Below are 27,824 nucleotides of genomic sequence, written 5' to 3' on the forward strand. Positions count from 1 at the left end.
TGAGATCCTGACAAGTCCCTCCCCAGCCCTCCTGTAGGCCCCCTTCAGATACTGGAAGGCCACAATTAGGTCACCTAGCAGCCTTCTCTTCTCCAGACTGAACAGCCCCAACTCCTTCAGTCTGTCCTCACAGGAGAGGTGCTCCTGCCCTGTCATCATCCTCGTGGCCCTTCTCTGGACACGTTCCAGCACCTACATATCCCTCTTGTAACAGGGGCTCCAGAACTGGATGCAGTACTCCAGGTAGGGTCTCACCAGAGCTGAGGAGAGGGGGAGGATCACCTCCCTTGACCTGCTGGCCACACTTCTCCTGATGCAGCCCAGGATCTGATTGGCTTTGTGGGCTGCAAGTGCACACTGAGAGCTCCTGTTGAGCTTCTCATCCACCAGCACCCCCAAGTCTCTTTCCTCAGGGCTGCTTTCCAGCCAGTCACTGCCCAGCCTGGATTTGTGCCTGGGATTGCCTCGACCCAGATGCAGGACCCTGCCCTTGGTCTTGTTGAACCTCATGAGGTTGGCTTGTGCCCACCTCTCCAGCCTGTCAAGTAGCAAAAATGGCTTAGAAATTATTATTTTTCAGAGGAAGCTTAAAACAAGACTCATGTCCTCGAGGAGCTTTCTTTGCCCCACAATGCTTCTTCAGCCAGGCTGTATCAAAGAAAATTATTTATTTCGATGTGGTATCAGCGTCATCGCCTTTTATTTTTCTTTTTCCCTTTTAAACAGGCTTCTGTCTGCTTTATCACATTAAAGAATGCAAGAGGGGAGAAATTCCATCATCAACTCCAAGCACAAAATACGAGGCAGCCCTCCGTTCCCAGCGGAGTTCATTACACAGCCTAGAACTCAGCCTTCTGAAAGCACTGCCCTCCCACACAGATAAGCATCACCCAACACAGAACAGCAATTAGCATCCCTAATACCACTGCTGATGGAGAGGCAACAACTAAATCCTGCAGGTCTCATTTTCAGTTTGTCAGTCTCCTTTCAGGATTGGCAACACTTCAAAGTCGCGAGCGTGTCACCACTCTGCAGACCTAGGACAAGGCTAAGTCACTTTACCACTTTGGACTCTGTCACTACCTCCTGGCAAGACAGCATCAGCTTCTGGCCTGACACATCAAATGTTGTAGAAAGAGCCAGGAGAATGAAAATTAATGATTGCCCTCTATCCACTGACAGGAGGAGATCATTTATCAGTGTCACTAAGCCGCTGCAGTTCCATGTCCTGGACTCAACCCAAACTGTGCTGGCCCTGGAGTAGCAGTTTAAATTAGACAAGTCTGAAGTTGGCCTGTGGCAGATGGAGCAATGCACCCTAAAGTCCCAATAAATGGAGGAGGCTCCGCTTGGCTTCTTCTCTTTATAAATACAAAAAGGGCAAGCATCAGAAAGAAGGAGCCAGGCTCCTCTCAGTGATGTCCAATCACAGGACAAGGTGCAGTGGGTGCAAGCTGCAGCACAGGAGGTTCTACATCAACGTAACAAAAAAGTTTTTCACTGTGAGGGTGACAGAGCACAGGAACAAGCTGCCCAGGGGCTGAAAAGTCTCCTTCTCTGGAGACATTCAACACCCGCCTGCGCGACCTGCTCTAGGTGATCCTCCTCTGTCAAGGGGGTTGGACTGGATGATCTCTTCTCCCAGGCAGCCAGCACCAGAACAAGAGGACACAGTCTCAGGTTATGCCAGGGGAGGTTTGGGCTGGAGGTCAGGAGGAAGTTTTACACAGAGAGAGTGATTGCCCACTGGAATGGGCTGCCCAGGGAGGTGGTGGAATCGCCATCACTGGAGGTGTTCAGGAGGAGACTTGACAGGGTGCTTGGTTGCATGGGTTAGTTGATTAGGTGGTGTTGGATGATAGGTTGGACACGATGATCTTGAAGGTCTCTTCCAACCTGGTCTATCCTATCCTATCCTATCCTATCCTATCCTATCCTATCCTATCCTATCCTATCCTATCCTATCCTATCCTATCCTATCCTATCCTATCCTATCCTATCCTTCAATGTCCCTTCCAACCTCTAAGAATCTGTGATTCTTCCATTATTTGTGGCTGGTTCAAAACATGTATTCTGAATGGTAACACAGCCTGGATACAGGAACACTACCAGAGGAATCTGTGTGAAGACACATTACCATTTACAGCATGGAAAAAAAACCAGAAAGGAAAATCACAGTGACAGCTCTGCCACAAACATCATTTTCAAAGCTGTACATGCCTTTGCACTTGCACAGCTCCACAGCACATCAGCCAGCCATAAACACTGCTGCACACGAGCTGCTTGTACAACCCCAGCTGTGACTTGATAATCCAAATTCTAAGTAATATGTTTTTAACCTACACACACTGGCCTTTGGAAGTCAGTCTGCTCAGGATGTACCAACACTTTGCATTTCTCTCACATCCTGTTAGGTTAAATTGTTCCATCAACAGCCTCCCAGAATTTTAAACCAAAAAAAGAGAAGTCTCTTCATTTCTGACTGACAGTCATTTCCAATTAACAATCTCCAGCTCCCAATATTTCTTATTCATGACTTTGCATTTTCTACAACTAAATAGTGTTCCACTCTTTCTTATTCTGTTCCTCGGTGAATTGAGTGGTTTTCTCCCTCAGCTCTCAGAACACACCTGGTTTCTGATTCAAAATCCTTAATGAGAATATAAAATTAATATTCAGAATCTCCACATGTTGCTTTCTATACATTTTCTTCCCAAGCTATCCACTGTCCTTTTCATAGATTACATAGAATTACATAGATTACATAGAATAAACCAGGTTGGAAGAGACCTTCAAGATCATTGCGTCCAACCTATCATCCAACACCACCTAATCAACTAACCCATGCAACCAAGCACCCCATCAAGTCTCCTCCTGAACACCTCCAATGATGGTGACTCCACCACCTCCCCAGGCAGCCCATTCCAATGGGCAATCACTCTCTCTGTATAGAACTTCTTCCTAACATCCAGCCTAAAACTCCCCTGGTGCAGCCAGAGACCGTGTCCTCTTGTTCTGGTACTGGCTGCCTGGGAGAAGAGACCAACCTCTGCCTGTCTACAACCTCCCTTCAGGGAGTTGTAGAGAGCAATAAGGTCACCCCTGAGTCTCCTCTTCTCCAGGCTGAGCAACCCCAGCTCCCTCAGCCTCTCCTCATAGGGCTTGTGTTCCAAACCCCTCACCAACTTTGTTGCCCTTCTCTGGACTCGTTCCAGCAAGTCAACCTCCTTCCTAAACTGAGTGGCCCAGAACTGGACACAGTACTCAAGGTGTGGCCTAACCAGTGCAGTGTACAGGGGCAGAATGACCTCCCTGCTCCTGCTGGCCACACTGTTCCTGATGCAGGCCAGGATGCCATTGGCCCTCTTGGCTGCCTGGGCACACTGCAGGCTCATGTTCAGCCTACCATCAACCAGTACCCCCAGGTCCCTCTCTGTCAGGCCACTCTCCAGCCACTCTGACCCCAGCCTGTAGCACTGCACGGGGTTGTTGTGGCCAATGTGCAGAACCCTATGCACTGCAGAGCATAGAAAAACACAAAAGAACGATGGAAGCTGGTTTTGCTCCTAATGAAGTATCATAGTTTAGACTAAGTTCAAACTTTATTTTTCCCTGTTTTATAATCAGGGATAAAGATGCCTTTAACTAACAGATGGCAAATTCAAAACCCATGTAAAACCACATTTTTCTATCTGAGGTATTATTAGACTGTGAAACTCTGCAACAGAGCTGGCAAACCCAAGAATTTAGCAAGGTTAAAAAAGAATCTCCAGCTACAGAGCTTTTCTTGACTGCCTTCCAGGGTTTTAATTAACTTAAAGAGTGGTGTAAGGGGTTTGTTTCTTTATTTCTAAAAGGATATTAAACCTTAGGGGTTAAATTTGAAGTCATCTTGTTATCATCATTTGCCCTACAATGAAGGGTAAATTAATCTAACAACTACTACCTATTGAGGAGTCCTTATATCTGCGCCAGGGGAAGTTCAGACTCGAGGTGAGGAGAAAGTTCTTCACCGAGAGAGTTGTTAGCCATTGGAATGTGCTGCCCAGGGAGGTGGTGGAGTCACTGTCCCTGGAGGTGTTCAAGAGGGGATTGGACGTGGCACCTGGTGCCATGGTTTAGTAGTCATGAGGTCTTGGGTGACAGGTTGGACTTGATGATCTTTGAGATCTTTTCCAACCTTATTGATCCTATGCTTATGATGTACCTAGTGTAAAACTAAAGAATTGCTGCCTAGCTAGAAAAGGTGTCACCCAGTAACAGAAACAGATTAATTTCAAATACTGGGTTGTCTTTGTTTCCCCCACACTGCAATGATGCTAACTGGTCAAGTACATATTAAAGTACATTTCTACCTTAGAAGGAGGAACACTACTGGAAAGCAACCATACAGTATGATGTTCTGATTGCTTTTTTGAAAGGCTCCACGATTAATGGAACAAATTACATCTCAAGTTTGAACTGCTGAATTCTCTTGCAATGTATTATTATTAGATATTGAGCTTTGAGCTTACTTAAAAGGACATCCCTCCTCCACAAATTTTAGTTTGAAAATATCTTGTGGATTTAGCAGGAAACTAATGCCTGAAGCCTGAACAGAAAAGAAAAGCAAATTAATGTAGTGTCAGCTGAAAAGTAGTTACATTTCTTCTTTCCCCAAGCAAGGGAATCAAGGTGTCTCTCATGGAGGCCCATAACATAGCAGTCAAGAAAAGAGTATCCCAGATTTGAAAAAGAAGGTTCCCTTAACTTTGAACTGATTTATGACAGAATATATGCTGGGTCAGTTCTGTCTACATCACAGGCACAAGCCACAGAAGAACACAACTGTCACTTGTGCTCGCGGGTTAGACGATCAGCTCCAGGGGAAAGGACTGCCCTAGAAATCATAGGATCATAGTATCAGTCAGGGTTGGAAGGGACCACAAGGATCATCTAGTTCCAACCCTGCTGCCAAGGGCAGGGACACCCCACACTAGAGCAGCCTGGCCACAGCCTCATCCAGCCTTGCCTTAAACACCTCCAGGGATGGGGCCTCAACCACCTCCCTGAACAGCCCATTCCAGGCTTCACCACTCCCTCCTCACATCCAGCCTGAATCTCCCCACCTCCAGCTTCATTCCATTCCCCCTAGTCCTATCACTACCTCATATCCTGACAAGTCCCTCCCCAGCCTTCCTGTAGGCCCCCTTCAGATACTGGAAGGCCATAATTAGGTCACCTCGGAGCCTTCTCTTCTGCAGACTGAACAGCCCCAACTCTTTCAGTCTGTCCTCACAGGAGAGGTGCTCCAGCCCTCTGCTCATCCTCGTGGCCTTTCTCTGGACACCTTCCAGCAGGTCCACATCCTTCTTGTACAGTAAATCTGTACAGTAAAATTTCACAAGCTGAATGCCATTCTTCCCTGATTGATCTGAAGCCCCTACACTTCATGGAGGTGCCCATACTCTCCCCAAGAGAACCAGCAGCACAAGACATGATGTTAGAAGTGGTTGGAGAGAAAGTAAAGTAACTGAAGAAACCAGTAATCACTGATACTTGTTGCCTGAACATCAAGTACACACGCAGGCACATCATTTGTCTTGATCTAATTAGAACATTTCAGGATTGCAGTTGAATACTCCAAGATTAGCATTCATAGCACAAGCTACATAACAAGCATTTTAATGCATTAACTACTTATAAATAAAGATAAGAGCTTCCTTACAAGACATTCTGTTCAAAGATTCAAACAGTTATAGATGAATAATCAGTTAAGTAGTCCTTTTCAAAGAGCTCAGAAGTATGACCACAAAACTTGGGGAGGTCTCAAAAGGCCTCAGAACTGTGAAGCATCAAGCCTGCTACTTCACAAAATACTCCTCCTGCTACCTCCTATATGGTATCACATCAGCAGCGCTCCTTAGCCACTCAAGAAAGGGACACAGAAACAACAGCTTCATTCTATCACTTCTTTTCAGTTTTGACACTGTTGCAGGCACATCTAAATGAGGAACCACAACCTAGAGCAAGAATTCCTTCCTTGGCCAATCAAGTCCCTTTGGATTCAGACTGGGGATGACAAGTTCTGTCACATCTAGTTATTAATTGAGTGGCTGGAGAGCGGCCAGGCAGAGAGGGACATAGGGGTGTTGGTTGATGGTAGGCTGAACATGAGCCTGCAGTGTGCCCAGGCAGCCAGGAGGGCCAATGGCATCCTGGCCTGCATCAGGAACAGTGTGGCCAGCCGGAGCAGGGAGGTCATTCTGCCCCTGTACACTGCACTGGTTAGGCCACACCTTGAGTCCTGTGTCCAGTTCTGGGCCCCTCAGTTTAGGAAGGAGGTTGACTTGCTGGAACGAGTCCAGAGAAGGGCAACAAAGTTGGTGAGGGGTTTGGAACACAAGCCCTTGAAGGTCTCTTCCAACCTGGTTTATTCTATGCTATTCTAGGTCCCTTTCAGATACTGAAATGTAGCTATAAGGTATCCTTGGAGCTTTCACTTCTTCCGTCTGAATTGCCTCAATTCAGCCTTTCCTCACAGGGGAGGTGCTACAGCCCTCTGATCATCTGTGCTCCCCGGCCTTGTTGCCCTTCTCTGGACACGTTCAAGTGTTTCAATGTCCTTCTTAAACTGAGGGGCCCAGAGCTGGACACAGCACTCAAGGTGTTCAGGAGGAGACTTGATGGGGTGCTTGGTGCCATGGGTTAGTTGTTTAGGTGGGTTGGATTTGCTGATGGGTTGGACGCGATGATCTTGAAGGCCTCTTCCTATCTGGTTTATTGCTATTATTATTATTATAATTATTGCTATTATCTTTATGGCCTTCCTCTGGACCTGCTCCAGCAGGTCCATGTCTCCCTTGCGTTGGAGGCCCCACAGCTGGACACAGTACTCCAGGTAATATAAAGCTAAAATTAGAACATCTCTGGAGTTAGTTAACTACGCTGTTACAAACACCTTTTAGACATGTTAAGAGAACACAGTCTAAGGCTGCACCAGCAGAGGTTTAGGTTGGATGTTAGGAAGAAGTTCTATACAGAGAGAGTGATTGCCCATTGGAATGGGCTGCCCAGGGAGGTGGTGGAGTCACCATCACTGGAGGTGCTCAGGAGGAGACTTGATGGGGTGCTTGGTGTCATGGTTTAGTTGTTTAGGCGGGTTGGATTGGTTGATGGGTTGGACACGATGATCTTGAAGGTCTCTTCCAACCTGGTTTATTATTACTATTAAATAGAATAGAATAGAATAGAATAGAATAGAATAGAATAGAATAGAATAGAATAGAATAGAATAGAATAGACCAGACCAGGTTGGAAGAGACCTTCAAGATCATCACATCCAACCTATCATCCAACACCACCCAACCAACTAACCCATGCAGCCAAGCACCCTGTCAAGTCTCCTCCTGAACACCTCCAGTGATGGCGACTCCACCACCTCCTTGGGCAGCCCATTCCAATGGGCAATCACTCTCTCTGTGTAAAACTTCCTCCTGTCCTCCAGCCTGAACCTCCCCTGGTGCAGCCTGAGACTGTGTCCTCTTGTTCTGGTGCTGGCTGCCTGGGAGAAGAGACTAACCTCTCCCTGTCTACAACCCCCCTTCAGGGAGTTGTAGAGAGCAATAAGGTCACCTCTGAGTCTCCTCCTCTCCAGGCTAAGCAACCCCAGCTCCCTCAGTCTCTCCTCATAGGGCTTGTGTTCCAAACCCCTCACCAACTTTGTTGCCCTTCTCTGGACATGCTCCAGCAAGTCAACATCCTTCTTAAACTGAGGGGCCCAGAACTGGACACAGTACTCAAGGTGTGGCCTAACCAGTGCTGCTTTCCACTCTTTATCTGCTTGCTGGCCTTTAGATATTTGCAAGCCATCAAATCTGCATGAGTATTTCTCACATGTAACAGCCTTTGGCCAGAACTACCTGTTCAACATTTTTTTCCTAAGAGCTGCTTTACCATAATTGAACAGCCACAGTAATATGATCAGATTGATTACTTTTCACTAGGTCTGCATGTGTACAGATCTGAGGAAAAAAAATCAGAAGGTACTCATGCAAATGCAAGAAAATTAGTTACACCCCTTAATAGCTTGCATTCAGTTCAGGTCACATTTTACCAGTATAAAATCTAGTCCTGTTTGATTGTATTAATTTGAATTATTCCACAGACACTTAAAAGCTTTTTATTATTCTTAGTGGTAGCAGCCTTTTTTATTATTATTTCTTTTTTTCCCTTCAAAACTAGTGTCTCATTACTTTTACCACCCCTACTCCTGTCTGAACATTCAGCACCACTCATTAGGAGAAACATCTGCTACAAACAGGATTAATGAGATACATATCAAGGGATGCAGCAGGCCGCTAACCACCTGGGTTAATCACTTTACAGTACAAAATTGATAACACAGAGTCACAGAGTATGCCTTGAACACACTGGTACAATTAGCATATTCAGATAGCAACTACTTTTTCAGGAAACAGAGCACTGCCAATCTGGATACATTGGTATAGCCCTCCCTACCTTCTAGCCTCTGTTAACACACAGCACACATTTCACCTCAAAGCCAAAAGCCATGATTTTAGTAGTGGGAAGACTGCCCTTTGGAATTTCTGTGCTTTATGAATAGATTAGCATTCAAATTATTTTTAAGACACCAAAGGTTTGACAACTGTTCAAATAAATATCATGGAACCACAGAATCAGTCAGGGTTGGAAGGGACCACAAGGATCATCTAGTTCCAAGCCCCCTGCCATGGGCAGGGACACCCCACACTACATCAGGCTAGCCAGAGCCTCATCCAGCCTGGTCTTAAAACACCTCCAGGGATGGGGTCTCAACCACCTCCCTGGACAACCCATTCCAGGGCTTCACCACTCTCATGGTGAAGAACTTCCTCCTCATAATAATAATAAATCAGGTTGGAAGAGACCTTCAAGATCATTGAGTCCAACCTATCAACCAATCCAACCCACCTGAACCATGGCACCAAGCACCCCATCACGTCTCCTCCTGAACACCTCCAGTGATGGTGACTCCATCACCTCCCCAGACAGCCCATTCCAATGGGCAATCACTCTCTCTGTACAGAACTTCTTCCTAACCTCCAGCCTAAACCTCCCCTGGCACAGCCTGAGACTGTGTCCTCTTGTTCTGGGGCTGGCTGCCTGGGAGAAGAGACCAACATCCGTCTGTCTACAACCTCCCTTCAGGTAGTTGTAGAGAGCAATAAGGTCACCCCTGAGTCTCCTCTTCTCCAGGCTGAGCAACCCCAGCTCCCTCAGCCTCTCCACATAGGGCTTGTGTTCCAAACCCCTCACCAACTTTGTTGCGATTCTAGCTTCATTCCAGGATTCATATGCAGGATAAAATTCCAGTAAGAAAAATACAGGGTAAAAGCAGCAAGAACAGCTGTACTCTTAACTGATATTTTAAAAACAAATAAATACCTCAAAGCAATATAATTTTAGAGGTCTTTTTCCTCAAACCAGAGTTGCAGACAATGTTTACATACACACAAAGAGCTGGCACAACATTTTCCAAACAGAGAAAATGTGAAGTGAGCTCCAAAGCTCTTTGTACTTACAAGTTTGTTTACATCTGAAATGCAAATGTACACATTTTTACACCTAGGCATTTATAAAGAGGAGGGGAGAAGGAGTCATTCACACTGCATGTTCCTTTGGAGCCAACATGCTCCAGAAGGAAAGATGAGAGAAACCTTCTTGCTCTCTACAACTACCTGAAGGGAGGTTGTAAACAGGCAGAGGTTGGTCTCTTCTCCCAGGCAACCAGAACAAGAGGACACAGTCTCAAGCTGTGCCAGGGGAGGTTTAGGATGGAGGTTAGGAGTAAGTTCTACATAGAGAGAGTGATTGCCCATTGGAATGGGCTGCCCGGGGAGGTGGTGGAGTCACCATCACTGGAGGTGTTCAGGAGGAGACTTGACAGGGTGCTTGGTGCCATGGTTTAGTAGATTAGGTGGTGCTGGATGATAGGTTGGACGCAATGATCTTGAAGGTCTCTTCCAACCTGGTCTGGTCTGGTCTGGTCTGGTCTATTCTATTCTATTCTATTCTATCTCACTCAACTGGCATGAAGAAATAGCTTATATTTTGCAGCACCAGATGCTCTCTTGCTTGCTCACCGCTCCTGCTTGGGCTTTCAGGCTGTGCTATTCTCCTGACCTTGGGGCTTCTCTATTTTGGCTGCTACAATGGCACAGGGGGGTGGAGAGGGAACACGTGTGGCTGTATAGCTTTCTTGGGGCCCTTTCTTCCTGAGAGAGGCTGGGGGAATGGCCTAGGGGGCGTGTGCTGTTGTTACCTTGTACATACACATGAAAATATACTTTGTACATGCTCATCATTTGTTATACCTTTATATTTAGGCTCTTTTGTAAATACAACTACATTTTCACTTCCAAATTCCGTGTGGTGAATTTGCTGTCTGGGGCAGATTCATTATTAAAGGGGGGGGAGAATCCAATCCAACACGTAACAAGGTTCCAAGCTAATGGAGGAAGATGAGTTTTTATCCAAATCAGGTTCAATACCCACACATTTACAGAACCATGTAAGATATTACTCCACTAAATTACCCAAAGAATATTTTATAGAATCCTTGTCAAACAACTGAATCAATTTGTTTAGTCAATACAAGATGGTAATGTTCTTTCATTTAGGGAAACACTTGCTTTGTCACAACCACAACAGCAACAAAATGGGTAGAAAAATGTAGCAATACTAAGAAAGCAAGAAAGTACACACTGTTCTACCACAAATAAACAGAAAACAGCCAACAGAACAAAACCACAACAACAAAAACCCCCAGCAACACGGCTCTTAAACCAGAAGTATGAAAGTTCAGCTCCAGCTGAAATCTAGGAATGGCAAAAGCCTTTGCAGACATGGAAAGTCCTCAGTGAGGTTAAGACTCGGCATGTCAGTCAAAACAATCTACAAATGAAGGCTTCAGCCATGAAACTTCTAGAGAAAACTACTGCTGCTGGAAGGTATTTAAGGATGGAGAAAGTTAACAAGTCTGTGTAAGCTGAGCAAATAACTCAGATGAGTTATTTAACCAAGGTAAGATTTGTTTTACTTAACAAAGTACAATATAAGAATAGAATAGAATAGAATAGAATAGAATAGAATAGAATAGAATAGAATAGAATAGAATAGAATAGAATAGAATAGAATAGAATAGAATAGAATAGAATAGAATAGAATAGACCAGACCAGACCAGACCAGGATGGAAGAGACCTTCAAGATCATCATGTCCAACCCATCAACCAATCCAACCCACCAACCAATCCAACCCACCTAGTCAACTAAACCATGGCACCAAGCACCCCATCAAGTCTCCTTCTGAACACCTCCAATGATGGTGACTCCACCATATCCCCGGGCAGCCCATTCCAATGGGCAATCACTGTCTTTATGAAGAATTTCTTTCTAACATCCAGCCTAAACCTCCCCTGGTGCAGCTTGAGACTGTGTCCTCTTGTTCTGGTACTGGCTGCCTGGGAGAAGAGACCAACCCCCACCTGGCTACAACCTCCCTTTAGGTAGTTGTAGAGAGCAAGGTCTCCCCTGAGCCTCTTCTCCAGGCTAAGCAACCCCAGCTCCCTCAGCCTCTCCTCATGGGGCTTGTGCTCCAAACCCCTCCCCAGCTTTGTTGCCCTTCTCTGGACTCGTTCCAGCAAGTCAAAATCTTCCCTAAACTGAGGGGCCCAGAACTGGACACAGTACTCAAGGCGTGGCCTAACCAGTGCAGTGTACAGGGGCAGAATGACCTCCCTGCTCCTGCTGGCCACACTCTTTCTGATGCAGGCCAGGATGCCATTGGCCCTCTTGGCTGCCTGGGCACACTGCAGGCTCATGTTCAGCCTACCATCGACCAGTACCCCCAGGTCCCTCTCTGCCTGGCCGCTCTCCAGCCACTCTGACCTCAGCCTGTAGCACTGCATGGGGTTGTTGTGGCCATATAAAGTTATTGGTTAAGTCTCTGGGACCATTCTATTATCCTATGATTAAATCAAATCAAGTTGATGAAACAGCTGTGAGAGAGAAAGAATGAAGCAAAACAAAAAGTTCTGCAAGCTAAGTAATCTTGTAACATGCAAACCCTGGACTGCTGCATCTTAGCCATGCTTGGCAGAATAGCTTCAGAGGTATTTGATGACGAGGGTTTCGTCTCCAGAGAAGCAAGCAGGAGATCCATACACTGATTCTCCACTAACTGATGTCTTAATGTTAAATTCAGGAAGGTCGTGCCTGTCAACACAAGCATTCAGGATAATTAATGGAAATCTATTTAATTATCCATGGAGTCTGGATCACTGGAGAACAACATAATCAGAAGCATGTCCAACGTAAAAGCTGCTGTAGGCATTTTTCAGTGTTGATTAGGGTTAGCTATCACCGACACAGCCTAAACGTCCAAGTAATAGGTCAGGTTTCCATCTTTAATCTGCTTATCACAATGAAATCCAGCTGAAAGAATGTTAACACTGGATCCTGGCAGCACCATTATCTTCTCTGAGTACACCTATCAGCCTGAGCATCTCCATAATCAACTGCAATTTACTGTTTTGAGGATATTTAAAATAACTGTGTAGTTCCTTCAGTTTTATTCTTCATCCACCCTGTTTTGTCACCACTCCAGAACTCCAAAGCCACAGGAAAGAATGTCCATAATACTGAAAGTGCCCACCAAGAAATTACATGTGTGCTTTAATTTCTTTCACAAGAGGCAGTATTCCAAGTGCCCTAATTATTCTAGTACACAGAATAATATCACAGCATCACCAAGGTTGGAAGAGACCTTGAGGATCATCAAGTCAACCCTGTCACCACAGACCTCATGACTAGACCATGGCACCAAGTGCCACATCCAATCCCCTCTTGAACACCTCCAGGGAGGGTGACTCCACCACCTCCCTGGGCAGCACATTCCAATGATGAATGACTTTCTCAGTGAAGAAATTTCTCCTCACCTCCAGCCTAAACCTCCCCGGGCACAGCTTGAGACTGTGTCCTCTTGTTCTGATGCTGGTTGCCTGGGAGAAGAGACCAACTCCCTCCTGGCTACAACCACCCTTCAGGTAGTTGTAGAGAGCAATGAGGTCTCCCCTGAGCCTCCTCTTCTCCAGGCTAAACAATCCCAGCTCCCTCAGCCTCTCCTCATAGGGCTTGTGATCAAGGCCTCTCCCCAGCCTTGTTGCCCTTCTCTGGACACATTCAAGCGTCTCGATGTCCTTCTTAAAATGAGTGGCCCAGAACTGGACACAGGACTCAAGGTGTGGCCTAACCAGTGCAGAGTACAGGGGTAAACATACATCCTGTACATACAGGGGTATACATGCATCCTGTACATTTGAGTAAGAAAATAAGACTATTCCACAAGACTTCCATTTTCCAAATGAGTAACAAATTATGACAAAACTCTTCACAATGAAAAGACAAACCAAGAGAAAAAAACAAAACAACAAACCAGTGTGGGAAAGCAGCTTAGAACCCTATGGAATACACTAATTGTGATTTTACAGCATCTTATTCCAAGACACACCGACCTGTATTACCTAATGACCTACAGTTCTGAACAGATTATTCTTCAGTGGCAACACACAGTAGAGTCACTACACATGAAGTATTTCTTTCCCTTGATATCAAATTGCCTTCTATAGAGCAATCATTTTCAAAACATTATTAGCTGTTATTACTACCTCTTGAAGCAACAGCTTTCAGTTACAAGAAAACATTTCCATAACCTGTCTTTAGTACATACCAAAATACCAGTGTAAACCAATCTCCAAAACAAAGGCTTCCTGAAGGACTAAGCTGCACAGGACATTAATACTTTGTATACATATTTTCATAGTTTCACAGGCCGAGTCCATGGGCAGAATATCTGGCTTGTGGATTAAAAGCATAATAAATGCAAAGACTCCCACCTGGCTCTTTGCATGGTCAGTTTAAGTTGGCTGAGTTTATTTGTTCAGGCTCAGCAGTTCTTGAAGGCACTGTACTGCTCTGAGGATAAGCCTGGCTCTCCCAACACCACGTTTCTGTAACCCTGCACCCTGTGAGCACCTGCATCACATTACCCAAGTGTTGGTGTGCAGCCAACCAATGTCCATTAACCCAATATTCCCACCCATTTCTTAATGCCTGGATGCCATACTGAGTGCAAAGTCATGCTGGATTTTCACACCATGCTTTGCCCAAGCTAGCAAACCCTTCAAGCACAAACTCCAAAGATGAGAAAAACCTGAAGGGTTTTTTTTACCATGGGCTGAACAATGCTGAATCCTGACTGACTCCATGTGGACCCACTTGGTAATTTTCATAAGACACCCAATTCCCCATATTCTCCAGGCTTACAATGATTGGGGACACTCCATTCTATTACTAAAGATAACAAAACTAATAAACCAAAGAACGCAGGAAAAACTTTCCAAGACAGCCTACACTGTTTGTTTCTTTAGTAGGAAAACTTCACTTTGCTGTCTCAGCACATGGAAGAATGCTTTCCACTGCACTGCTGAAACAAAACCTCTTTTATCTATATCTATACATAAGACCAAAGTTTAACCTTACCAGCCTCAAAACAAAAATTCTCACCACCTGGATTTTAAACACAGTCAATGCCTTACAACTTTCAAACACGTTAGCACTGATCCCTTTTGCTAGACTAATGCACTGTGCACAAATGAGCATTAATAGTCCTCCTCTTACTCTGTATATTCATTGTAATTGCACTTCCCATCAAGTTAAAGCAGGTATAAAAATCTATTCATCTGCTCTAAGCGAATAAAAATTAGTCACTCCACTTAGCAAAGACTCCAATTGCTTAACTGCTACTGTATGTGAAGAACATCTCCTAGAAATAAAAGTCAGGCTACTGAAATGAATGTGTCACACAATTCAGATTCTTCCTGTTACTCAGACACTAGTGACTATGGTGTAGCTGTCAATGGCTCCATGTCCCAGGGGAGGCCAGGGACAAGTGGAGTCCCTCAGGGATCAGTCCTGGGACCAAGCTTGTTCAACATCTTTGTGGGTGCCATGGACAGTGGCATTGAGTACACCATCAGCAAGTTTGCTGATAACACCAAGCTGTGTGGTGCTGCAGACATGCTGGAGGGAAGGGAGGCCATCCAGAGGGACCTTGACAGGCTGGAGAGGTGGGCACAAGCCAACCTCATGAGGTTCAACAAGAGCAAGTGCAGGGTCCTGCATCTGGGTCGAGGCAATCCCAGGCACAAATTCAGGCTGGGCAGGGACTGGATGGAAATCAGCCCTGAGGAGAGAGACTTGGGGGTGCTGGTGGACAAGAAGCTCAACATGAGCTCTCAGTGTGCACTTGCAGCCCGCAAAGCCAATCAGATCCTGGGCTGCATCAGGAGAAGTGTGGCTAGCAGGTCAAGGGAGGTGATTCTCCCCCTCTACTCAGCTCTGCTGAGACCACACCTGGAGTACTGCCTCCAGTTCTGGAGCCCCTATTACAAGAGGGATCTGGAGGTGCTGGAAGGTGTCCAGAGAAGGGCCACGAGGATGATCAGAGGACTGGAGCTCCTCTCCTATGAGGACAGACTGAAGGAGTTGGGGCTGTTCAGTCTGGAGAAGAGAAGGCTCTGAGGTGACCTAATTGTGGCCTTCCAGTATCTGAAGGGGGCCTACAGGAGGGCTGGGGAGGGACTTGTCAGGATCTCAGGTAGTAATAGGACTAGGGGGAATCAAATGAAGCTGGAGGTGGGGAGATTCAGACTAGATGTGAGGAGGAAGTTTTTTACCATGAGAGTGGTGAAGCCCTGGAATGGGTTGTCCAGGGAGGTGGTTGAGGCCCCGTCCCTGGAGGTGTTTAAGACCAGACTGGATGAGGCTCTGGCCAGCCTGATATAGTGTGGGGTGTCCCTGCCCATGGCAGGGGGGTTGGAGGTTGGACCTAGATGATCCTTGTGATCCTTTCCAACCCTGACTGATACTATGATACTACTATAATACATCATTACCTTAAGATATTGCCCACAGCAAAGAGCATGATATGAATGCTTTTGAGTAGCATGAGTTAAAAACAGTTCTACTAAGAGCTGGGATTCTTGATTTTAGTTTTGAAGTCAGAAGTACTGATGAAAAACAAAAGGTGAGAGTATGGATCCCCACTGATGATGATGTGAAAATCTCAAGCAAACACTTGTCATCACATGAATGTTCCAATCTGTTACAAATATTTAGTCTCATGAATTCCTTTGGAATTTTACTCAAGGGAGATTTATATGAGCAGCCACTGTACCTCCTTGCAAGTGTATAATGAAATGAGGCAGTTAACATCTGAGGTTGTATTTCAACATGAATAGCAAATACTTTCTATACCCCATCCAAGCTGCTTGGAATGGAATGGAATGGAATGGAATGGAATGGAATGGAATGGAATGGAATGGAATGGAATGGAATGGAATGGAATGGAATGGAATGGAATGGAATGGAATGGAATGGAATAGAATAGAATAGAATAGAATAGAATAGAATAGAATAGAATAGAATAGAATAGAATAGAATAGAATAGAATAGAATAGAATAGAATAGAATAGAATAGAATAGAATAGAATAGAATAGACCAGACCAGACCAGACCAGACCAGACCAGACCAGACCAGACCAGACCAGACCAGACCAGACCAGACCAGGTTGGAAGAGACCTTCAAGATTATCCTAGGGGCAAGAAAGACCCTGCATGACCTGGCTTTTCCATACAAGACAAAGAAATTGAGAGTATACCAAATGGTACCAGATGCAATGCTCAGACAACTGAGTTTCATGCAGTTGAGACTGGTCTATAACCAGTTACAAACAGAGAAAAAGAAATGTTTTCCTATTCTGTATCTGATGATGTGTAGCATTTCTCCTACTTTGAAATGCTAGCATGAGAACACTGGAGAAATTCAATACAGGGATACATTTTATTATGGGTTTAGGACTGGGTGTCCTACAATAGAGATAAAAAGTCCTCCAGGGACTAGGGGAGGAACAGGAGTGTTTTTTATCCTATCAAATCATCCTGCATCTCCCTATATAAAGGGAGTTCACAGCAAATTCTCCCTTCTATCTCCCTTTGCATTCAGACCTGGTTAAGGCCTGGTGAGCCAAGCTGGAGGGGCAGCACTGAACCCCGGTAAGCCTCACCTGGGGGTAAGCAGTTCAGTCTGCTCTTGGGCCTGCTGAGGCTGAGTGGGGGAGGCAGGCTTTGGAAGGCTTTGGCCTGGTAGGCCCAGGTGGAGAAGTGGGCCTAATTTGTGTATATATTCCTTTACCCTGGATACCTGCTGTAGTTCTGTATGTATTTGTAAACAGCATGCATACTGAACCTCCAATTTGGTGTGTTTTTATTTTACTCCCTTTGGGGTAAAATACCTTTCTGTCATTTTGTCCTGAGCAGCTCATGGCTCAAAACAAGGACACAATTCAAACCAGAAATAAAGACATTAAAAAAAGTTCAAAGTATCAATCCAGTCAGGTTGTATCCTGTTACAAATAACCTCTACAATGAATGTGAAAGAACTGGTGAGGGAAGGCAAAACTCTTGATTCTTTGGCTGGAATGGGTTGTCCAGGGAGGTGGTTGAGACCCCATCCCTGGAGGTGTTTAAGCCCAGGCTGGATGAGGCTCTGGCAAGCCTGATCTAGTGTGGGGTGTCCCTGCCCATGGCAGGGGGGTTGGAACTAGATGATCCTTGTGGTCCCTTCCAACCCTGACTGATACTATGACCACAACTAGAAGTTTGAACAAAGGCTCCCCGTATGAACTGAAAAATACTAGCCACCTTCTGAAGGATCAACTAGAAGTTTTAATTTAGCTTTTACAAACAAATTCTTTAGCTTAACAAACCTTAGTGGCAAGGCTTGGCTGAGAGACAGGAAAGGGTTATGGAGAAAAATAAAAGTTCATATATTTGACAGTCAGTCTGCAGAGCAGTTCCTAAAAAGAAACTCAGCCACAAACTCCAGCATATGTTGTTGGGTACTAATACAGCAAATAAATTTATCTCTGGGGTCAGTTTTGTTGCTAGAACATACTCTGTCCTTTGTGCAAGTGAATTTGCTTTCCTCAGTAACTACAAATCACCTACCCAATTTGCTGTGTGTTTGTGTCTTGCAGGTAAAATGAACTTACCGAGTGCCGTCTGCTTTCCAGCTAACTTTGTATGGCTTCTGCTCCAAAAACTTGATATTTTGTTTGTCCATGGAAACAGGCTGTGCTCCAGGGAATCCAGACCTGAAAAGGAAAGAAAAAAAAAATGTATTAATGCTCTGCAGGTAAAGAGTCAGACAAGGCAATGCGTTCTTTGTATGTTAAACTGATGTCACACCTTGTACCAGACTTGCTGCAAGGTTAACTTTGAGCTTGCAAGAGGAATGAAATTTGTGCCTGGTAAGACCATTTGTTCCTCACAAAATAGGAGACTTTGTTGTACTTTGAAGTTCTAACTTTCCAAATTACAAGCACTAGAAGAACTTATAAGCACCAGCAAGGTAGGAAACACTGTGAGCACCTCCTTAGATCATCAGCTTCAGAAGTAGGAGTTCAGAATCTGAGATACTAAAACCCATGTTCTCATTAACACTGGACACAATCCAAGCCAGCTATAAAAATGAGCACTGTACCTCAATGAGAAAGTGTACCAGCAGTTGTACAACTAAGTCTGCAGCTTGAGCAAGCACTCAATTTTACACAAATAGCTGGACTAGACTATGTCTGGAATTTGCAGAGCAACAATTCACCTGAAAATGTTTTGTGATGTCAATGGAAAAACAGCTTTAGGGTCTCGGTTCTTAATATAAATATCTGGTCATTCCACCTCATATCACAATACAAGATGCTCATCTGTTTCACTGCTGTGTGCTTTTATTAGAATAAACCTTTATTAGAATAAACCAAACCAGGTGGGAAGAGACCTTCAAGATCATCGTGTCCAACCCATCAACCAATCCAACCCACCCAAACAGCTAACCCATGGCACCAAGCACCCCATCAAGTCTCCTCCTGAACACCTCCAATGACGGCGACTCCACCACCTCCCCGGGCAACCCATTCCAATGGGCAATCACTCTTTCTGTATAGAACTTCTTCCTAACATCCAACCTGAACCTCCCCTGGCACAGCCTGAGACTGTGTCCTCTTGTTCTGGTACTGGGTGCCTGGGAGAAGAGACCATCATCCGCCTGTCTACAACCTCCCTTCAGGTAGTTGTAGAGAGCAATAAGGTCACCCCTGAATCTCCTCTTCTCCAGGCTAAGCAACCCCAGCTCCCTCAGCCTCTCCTCATAGGGCTTGTGTTCCAAACCCCTCACCAACTTTGTTGCCCTTCTCTGGACTCCTTCCAGCAAGTCAACCTCCTTCCTAAACTGAGGGGCCCAGAACTGGACACAGGACTCGAGGTGTGGCCTAACCAGTGCAGTGTACAGGGGCAGAATGACCTCCCTGCTCCTGCTGGCCACACTGTTCCTAATGCAGGCCAGGATGCCATTGGCCCTCTTGGCTGCCTGGGCACACTGCAGGCTCACGTTCAGCCTACCATCAACCAGCACCCCCAGGTCCCTCTCTGCCTGGCTGCTCTCCAGCCACTCTGACCCCAGCCTGTAGCTCTGCATGGGGTTGTTGTGGCCAATGTGCAGAACCCGGCACTTGGATGTGTTCAATCTCATGCCACTGGATTCTGCCCAACTGTCCAGCCTGTCGAGGCTTGCTTTTTTGCTTTGAACAATCCATCCAAAAATAGTCATCCTTTTTTTTATTTTTACAATGAGCTGTTTCCTTCTGCAACACTAAAACCATGACCTTTATTTCTAGACAGTACAAGCACACAAGTTCTACATGTTCTCATACCCTTCCCATCCACAGAACTGCTGACATTTTTGCTGTATTCCTCCCAGCTTTGGTTGTGTTGTCACCTGGGTCACACATTTAACTGTTATTCCTTCCAAGAAAACGGCACCCTAAAACAAACAAAAGAAAAAAAGGAGTAGTAATAATCATTATTATTATAATTAACAATAATAAACTTGCAGAAAGCAGATCAGAACATGTCCAGACAAGATGGAACACGTCTTGACAACTTGATCGCAGTATCACAGCATCGCTAAGGTTGGAAGAGACCTTGAGGATCATCAAGTCCAGCCTGTCACCACAGACCTCAGGACTAGACCATGGCACCAAGTGCCACGTCCAATCCCCTCTTGAACACCTCCAGAGATGGCAACTCCACCACCTCCCTGGGCAGCCCATGACTCTCTCAGTGAAGAACTTTCTCCTCACCTCAAGGCTAAACCTCCCCTGGCACAGCTTGAGACTGTGTCCTCTTGTTCTGGTGCTGGTTGCCTGGGAGAAGAGACCAACCCCTTCCTGGCTACAACCTCCCTTCAGGTAGTTGTAGAGGGCAATGAGGTCACCCCTGAACCTCCTCTTCTCCAGGCTAAACAATCCCAGCTCCCTCAGCCTCTCCTCATAGGGCTTGTGCTCAAGGCCTCTCCCCAGCCTCGTTGCCCTTCTCTGGACACGTTCAAGTGTCTCAATGTCCTTCTTAAACTGAGTGGCCCAGAACTGGACACAGGACTCAAGGTGTGGCCTAACCAATGCAGAGTACAGGGGCACAATGACTTCCCTGCTCCTGCTGGCCACACTATTCCTCATACAGGCCAGGATGCCGTTGGCCCTCTTGGCCACCTGGGCATACTGCAGGCTCATGTTTAGGCGGCTGTCAATCAGCACCCCCAGGTCCCTCTCTGTTTGGCAGCTCTCCAGCCACTCTGACCCCAGCCTGTAGCTCTGCATGGGGTTGCGGTAGCCAAAGTGCAGCACTCGGCACTTGGACTTGTTAAATGCCATCCCACTGGACTCTGCCCATCTGTCCAGTCGGTCGAGGTCCCTCTGCAAGCCATAAGCAATACTAGGTCCTCACAAGCAATACTAGTTTAAACACACCTTTAAAATTTATCCCCAAATACCAAGATAGATCAACTGAGCTTTCCCAGTGAAGTCACTAGTGAACCATATTAGAAAACCAGGAACTGAAAGGAGTTATTTATGGAAGGGGAAATAAAATAATACCTAAAATCATTTTTAGAGGAAGCAAGTTATTTTGCTTTAAAAAAGACAGCATACAAGTATCAAGTATTGAATAGTAAATTGGTCACATAAAGATTTGCAGTGATCAAATTAATCATCCTTAGTACTAGAAAGTATGACATAAGGTACTGCAAGACACCTGTTTGTGGACGACAGTCTAAACTTAATACAGTATTGTAAGCCTGGATCAAATCACTGTCTGGCAGAAGTCTTTTGTGACACCACAAGTGTGTCAAAATGATGGCCTCAAAATAGGTAAACTGGAAAATAAGGACAAAATTGGCCTATGAAACATTAAAGACCACTTTTTAATATATAAGTGGTGCTACCACACCAACAATTCTATGTTTTCCTGGATTTGTGGAAGGTAAGAGCTGCTCACTGACAGTAGAGATCACAGTATCACTAAGATTGGAAGAGACCTCAAAGATCATTGAGTCCAACCTGTAACCACAGACCTCAGGACTAGACCATGGCACCAAGTGCCACGTCCAATCCCCTCTCTAACACCTCCAGGGATGGTGACTCCACCACCTCCCTGGGCAGCACATTCCAATGGCTAACAACTCTCTCGGTGAAGAACTTTCTCCTCACCTCCAGCCTAAACTTCCCCTGACGCAGCCTGAGACTGTGTCCTCTTGTTCTGGTGCTGGTTGCATGGGAGAAGAGACCAACCCCTTCCTGGCTACAACCACCTTTCATGTACTTGTAGAGGGTAATGAGGTCACCCCTGAGCCTCCTCTTCTCCAGGCTAAACAATCCCAGCTCCCTCAGCCTCTCCTCATAGGGCTTGTGCTCAAGGCCTCTCACCAGCCTTGTTGCAAATGTAACATGAGAGATAAATGTTAAGTAGCTTGATAATTATTTACCTACTAGGAAATATATTTAGGCACAAGGTTTTTGGTGGTTTGTTTTAGGTTTGGTTTTTTTTTACAGTATCTCAGCAGATTAAATCATTAAGTCTCACTTCACTCTCTCTCCAAATCTTTGAGATACATGTTTTCAATTAAAGATGTTAATTATACCAGACCAATGTGGTATAATGATCACAGTAAGTTCAATTACAGGGATTTCACCTTGCTGTGTGTTAGGCTTGCAGGGGGGTGGAGTTAAACTGACTCCTCAGGTGGGCAGAGAAACCTGACCTAGGCAGGTGGGTAACTCAACCCCCCTGGGGGAGGGGTCCCCAGGTAATGTTTATTCCACTCCCATTGCCTGTCTGCGCTCTGTATAAGGGGCAGTCACTCTCTGCCTCCCTCTTGCTTTCACCCCTCTGCTTCTGTGCTGCAGGCCATGGGGTCTGGCCAGCCTGCCATGTGGTCCAGGCCTGCTGCTTCACGTGGGGCCTGTATCCAAAGGGAATCCATTGCCATCCAGTCTGTTCTGTATATATACCTGCATGTATTCCTTTCCATGAATACCTCTGCACCTTCCTCTTCCCTAAATACCTTTTTTATGTTGTTAAAATTGCCTTTTTTAACTTACAGGTCAGTGCACACCTTTTCTTTTGCTGTCTCCCCCTTTTTCTTCTGCCTAACTTTCTTCACCAGGGGGGAACAGGAGAGGGAGGCAACTAAATTCTATCACAGCATCACAGTATAACCAAGGTTGGAAGAGACCTCGAGGATCATTAAATCCAACCTATCAACACAGACCCCATGACTAGACCATGTTCCATTGGGGTTTGGGAAACTCAAATGGCTACACACCTCCACCTGGGTGATGTACCAATGTTATGTGTCTCAACACTTCCAACCTACACCGTAGGGAAAACGAGGGAAAGAACAAATCTACTTCTGCAGCAGCAAACTTTTAAGGGTTCTCAGCCAATCTAGGAGAAACCTCTTAACAAAAGAGGAAAACAGCTGGGTTTCTAACAAAAGGGTTGTGTAAAATACATACTTGCATTGTTTCATTCATGGTCTAAACCAGGTTACTGAAGTGAAGCTGCTGTCCTGAATGCCAGAGGAAAGCCTAAGCAGAGATGAATAAAAATATCAAAAACTTCTATAACTTCTATATTACAGAAAAATGTGGATGGCCAGTGCAGTATTTATGTGGGCACCAGCAGGTGCAACAGCACAGAGGTGACTGGGTGAGGGAGGCAGGCAGCTACACAGCTGTTGGCTGAATTCAAGTACGTGGTTGCAAGCACCAGGCAAATAAAGGAAGGTGGTTGCGCTGCCTCGCCTCTCAGACTAACAGCAGAGTGTGACTGCTAGCGTTAAAGCAAAAGGCACACAACAGGAAACATTTTCCAGAAAGGGACAAAAAATCATAAACTTGGTGTAGCAATAGCAGAACAAGGTAAAGCCACTTCTGCACCTGAGCATGGTGAACTCAGCCCTCCAGCTCTCATGAGGATGTGGCCTTGGATGTGGTGCCAAAACTGAGCCAGAGCCATGCACGTTCTGCGCCGCTGTTCACAACCCCCTTTGGAAATGGGACACAGGAGAACAAGGTGCAGAGATGCCAGAACACTCAGCTCAGCAGGAGCACCTCAGGTCCTCAGCACTACTACTAAGCCCTAACTGATGCAAGGTAACCACATGTACTTAGTATGTACACACTGTGCATACATCATCTTACACTCACCAAGCTCTTGCCACTTGCTACCACATCCCTCCACTCACCACTTCAGATGAAGAAGTAGCAATATGCATCAGCCTGTGTTGTTTCAGATTCTAAGCAACCATATGGTGGAGTGAGGGGAAACAGCCCCAAACAAACATGTCCCTGACCCTACTGGCTACCACCAGGACTGTGAGATAGCCATCTTCAGCTACCCAGGCTTGATCAAGTGCCAACATGCTCAGAGACTGCCTTCCAGAGGACAAGACATATTCCAACACGTGTCAAAAAGGCGTGTTTTGTCTTCTAAAATGTAGGAAGGGAGAGCCAGAGAGGGAGACTGTTCAGCTTAGAATACCTAGAGATACAGGACCAAATCACAGTATCACTAAGGTTGGAAGAGACCTCGAGGATCATCAAGTCCAACCTGTCACCACAGACCTCAGGACTAGACCATAGCACCAAGTGTCACGTCCAGTCCCCTCTTGAACACCTCCAGGGACGGTGACTCCACCACCTCCCTGGGCAGCACATTCCAATGACAAACAACTCTCTCTGGGAAGAACTTTCTCCTCACCTCGAGCCTAAACTTCCCCTGGTGCAGCTTGAGATTGTGTCCTCTTGTTCTGGTGCTGGTTGCCTGGGAGAAGAGACCAACCCCTTCCTGGCTACAACTACCTTTCAGGTAGTTGTAGAGGGCAATGAGGTCTCCCCTGAGCCTCCTCTTCTCCAGGCTAAACAATCCCAGCTCCCTCAGCCTCTCCTCATAGGGCTTGTGCTCAAGGCCTCTCCCCAGCCTTGTTGCCCTTCTCTGGACACGTTCAAGTGTCTCAATGTCCTTCTTAAACTGAGGGCCCCAGAACTGGACACAGGACTCAAGGTGCAGCCTAACCAATGCAGAGTACAGGGGCACAATGACTTCCCTGCTCCTGCTGGCCACACTATTCCTAATGCAGGCCAGGATGCCATTGGCCTTCTTGGCCACCTGGCACACTGCTGGCTCATGTTTAGGCAGCTGTCAATCAGCACCCCCAGGTCCCTCTCTGTTTGGCAGCTCTCCAGCCACTCTGACCCCAGCCTGTAGCTCTGCATGGCGTTGCCATGGCTAAAGTGCAGCACCTGGCACTTGGACTTGTTGAATGCCATCCCACTGGACTCTGCCCAAATCACATAAACTGCCTCTAAGCCTGTCCAAGCAAAAAGATACAACAAAGTCATGCTGTTACTCTGCAAGAGCATTCAACTGATCTTTCAGTTTCAGTGATGTATCAGGCTTAAAATAATTGTTAGAAGCAGGAAATGTCACATCTTTTGATGCTGGCATTTGTCTTGTCTTTTTCTGCTTGCCTTGTTTTCACAGAGAAACTCAGAAACCATGGGGTAAATAGTACTTTTATAAACAAAAGAGCAACCTGCTTCCAAACAGGGTTCACAGGAGTTAAGTGTTTCACTAACAAAGAAGAAGAATATATTGAGGAGAATCTGAGGTCTGGTTTAAGGGAATTAATTTAACTTCCCCAAACTTCCTATTGGCATAGTCTTTTTTATTTTCTCATATGTGACACCTGTGAATTTAGTAACAGAGGTACAGACTGAGATGGTAGCTTAAGAATTCAGTGCTGTCCTTAGTTTTATGAATGGGCTAGGAAAAAACAACTGTGCAGTTTGATACAAACAAAGTTCTACTCTTAGTCAGGAATAAGCAATTATACAAACACACATTGGTAGCTAATTGGAGAAAAAGATATAGACGCAATGAGAGACCAAAAGCTGAACTAGTATCATTCTGTCTTGTAAAAGGCAATCCTATGAAGATATTAGCCTGGTCCATGTCCCAGGGGAGGCCAGGGACAAGCGGAGTCCCTCAGGGATCAGTCCTGGGACCAAGCTTGTTCAACATCTTTGTGGGTGACATGGACAGTGGCATTGAGTGCACCCTCAGCAAGTTTGCTGATGACACCAAGCTGTGTGGTGCAGCAGACACGCTGGAGGGAAGGGAGGCCATCCAGAGGGACCTTGACAGGCTGGAGAGGTGGGCACAAGCCAACCTCATGAGGCTCAATAAGAGCAAGTGCAGGGTCCTGCATATGGGTCGAGGCAATCCCAGGCACAAATACAGGCTGGGCAGGGACTGGCTGGAAAGCAGCCCTGAGGAGAGAGACTTGGGGGTGCTGGTGGACAAGAAGCTCAACATGAGCTCTCAGTGTGCACTTGCAGCCCTGAAAACCAATCAGATCCTGGGCTGCATCAGGAGAAGTGTGGCCAGCAGAGCAAGGGAGGTGATCCTCCCCCTCTACTCAGCTCTGCTGAGACCCCACCTGGAATACTGCCTCCAGTTCTGGAGCCCCTGTTACAAGAGGGATGTGGAGGTGCTGGAAGGTGTCCAGAGAAGGGCCACGAGGATGATCAGAGGGCTGGAGCACCTCTCCTATTGAGGAGAGACTGAAAGAGTTGGGGCTGTTCAGTTCAGAGAAGAGAAGGCTCCGAGGTGACCTCATTGTGGCCTTCCAGTATCTGAAGGGGGCCTACAGGAGGGCTGGGGAGGAACTTGTCAGGATATCAGGGAGTGATAGGATTAGGGGGAATGGAATGAAGCTGGAGGTGGGGAGATTCAGGCTGGATGTGAGGAGGAGGTTCTTCCCCATGAGAGTGGTGAAGCCCTGGAATGGGTTGTCCAGGGAGGTGGTTGAGGCCCTGTCCCTGGAGGTGTTTAAGACCAGGCTGGATGAGGCTCTGGCCAGCCTGACCTAGTGTGGGGTGTCCCTGCCCATGGCAGGGGGGTTGGAACTAGATGATCCTTGTGGTCCCTTCCAACCCTGACTGATACTATGATACTATTCTATTACCAGTATTAGCCTTAAAGCATAGGTCAGCCTCAGCTACAGGCTTGTGTTTGATTAGAGACGACACAGTCTCAAAGAAATGTGAGTCAACCTGACAGAGTACAAAGAACTAAAAGACTGATCAGAAGTGTAAAAATCATGTACTATGGGGTAAAAGTGAACAAATTGGTATTTAATGTGGAGAAAGAGAAGACTACAAGGAAATGACACCCTTATGCAAGCACAAAGACTACTCTCCAGTTCTGCAGCAGCATTGTATTTCACATATCCATGGGCAGAAGAGCAAGTACAGGACTTCAACTTCAGAAAAAAAGGAGGTTAAAAATAAAGTTAAAAATGAAGTTGCTAATATTTTGAATCAATATAATTTGACAGTTAAAGAACAGGTATCACTACTGCTAATTATCTCAGCCATGACACTCAGTGGTTTCCCTCTCTCCCTCAGATGACCACAAGACACCTGTGCTCAAAACAATTACGAGACTCATTAAACAGCTACCATCTCTTCCAGACTGTTGGAGATGTAACTATTTTAGAAGCACTACATACTAGCCCTGTAACATTTGTGCAATATGCAGCTTACATGGGACTAGAACAGATGGCATTCTTCAATAAACAGCAGATCTGACTGACCCATGAAAAGTTTGAAGTTTCTGGCTCAGAGTTAGAACTTTTTGTCCTACTTGAAAAATCAAGTAATGTCTCCTGAAGAGAGACTCCTAAGTGCTCATTAAAAATGAGGTCTTTTCCAACCTTATTGATTCTAGGATGCCACAACCATTATGGCACAGACTGGCAAAGTCAAAATGTGTTTGGAGCTCGTGAGACTACAACAGATTTGCTGCTACCTGTCAACCACAACTGGGTGATGAGAAAGTAAACTGCAGGGGAACTGTAAGGGCATTACACTCTTAACAGCTCCCATAGTGCAGAAAAGAAAGGCTGGCATCAAAATCATGGACATTTAGTTGTTTAGGTGGGTTTGACTGGTTGTTGGGTTGGATGTGATGATACTGAAGGTCTCTTCCAACCTGGTCTGGTTCTGTCCTATCCTACCCTACCCTACCCTACCCTACCCTACCCTACCCTATCCTATCCTATCCTATCCTATCCTATCCTATCCTATCCTATCCTATCCTATCCTAATGAAAGAGCTGCAGTAAAGTTTCACACATCCAAGATGGAATTTCTGAAGTGGACAACACACTAACTTCCCTTTGTGGGCTAGTTCAACAGTTGCTTCATTATTCTAGTGAAATGCCTGCGAGGTTTTGCCTCCTCTACCACTAAAGTTTTCTCCTGTCA

At 45.8% G+C, this 27,824-nt stretch overlaps 1 protein-coding gene across 1 annotated transcript in view; it reads right to left on the reverse strand.

The window, feature by feature from the left end:
- RNGTT (RNA guanylyltransferase and 5'-phosphatase) overlaps positions 1 to 27,824 on the reverse strand; it is a 319,301-nt gene that overhangs the window by 249,112 nt on the left and 42,365 nt on the right. The window contains exons 7-8 of the mRNA XM_068149390.1: positions 19,867 to 19,976; positions 18,154 to 18,255 (exon numbers count right to left, since the gene is read on the reverse strand). Of these exons, the coding sequence (XP_068005491.1) occupies positions 18,154 to 18,255; positions 19,867 to 19,976 (212 nt within the window). The remainder of the gene's footprint in view (positions 1 to 18,153; positions 18,256 to 19,866; positions 19,977 to 27,824) is intronic.

The sequence above is a fragment of the Melanerpes formicivorus genome, unplaced genomic scaffold, assembly GCF_026170545.1.
Source record: "Melanerpes formicivorus ecotype bairdi unplaced genomic scaffold, bMelFor1.0.p_v2 SCAF_2, whole genome shotgun sequence".
In the NCBI taxonomy this organism is placed as follows: domain Eukaryota; kingdom Metazoa; phylum Chordata; class Aves; order Piciformes; family Picidae; genus Melanerpes; species Melanerpes formicivorus.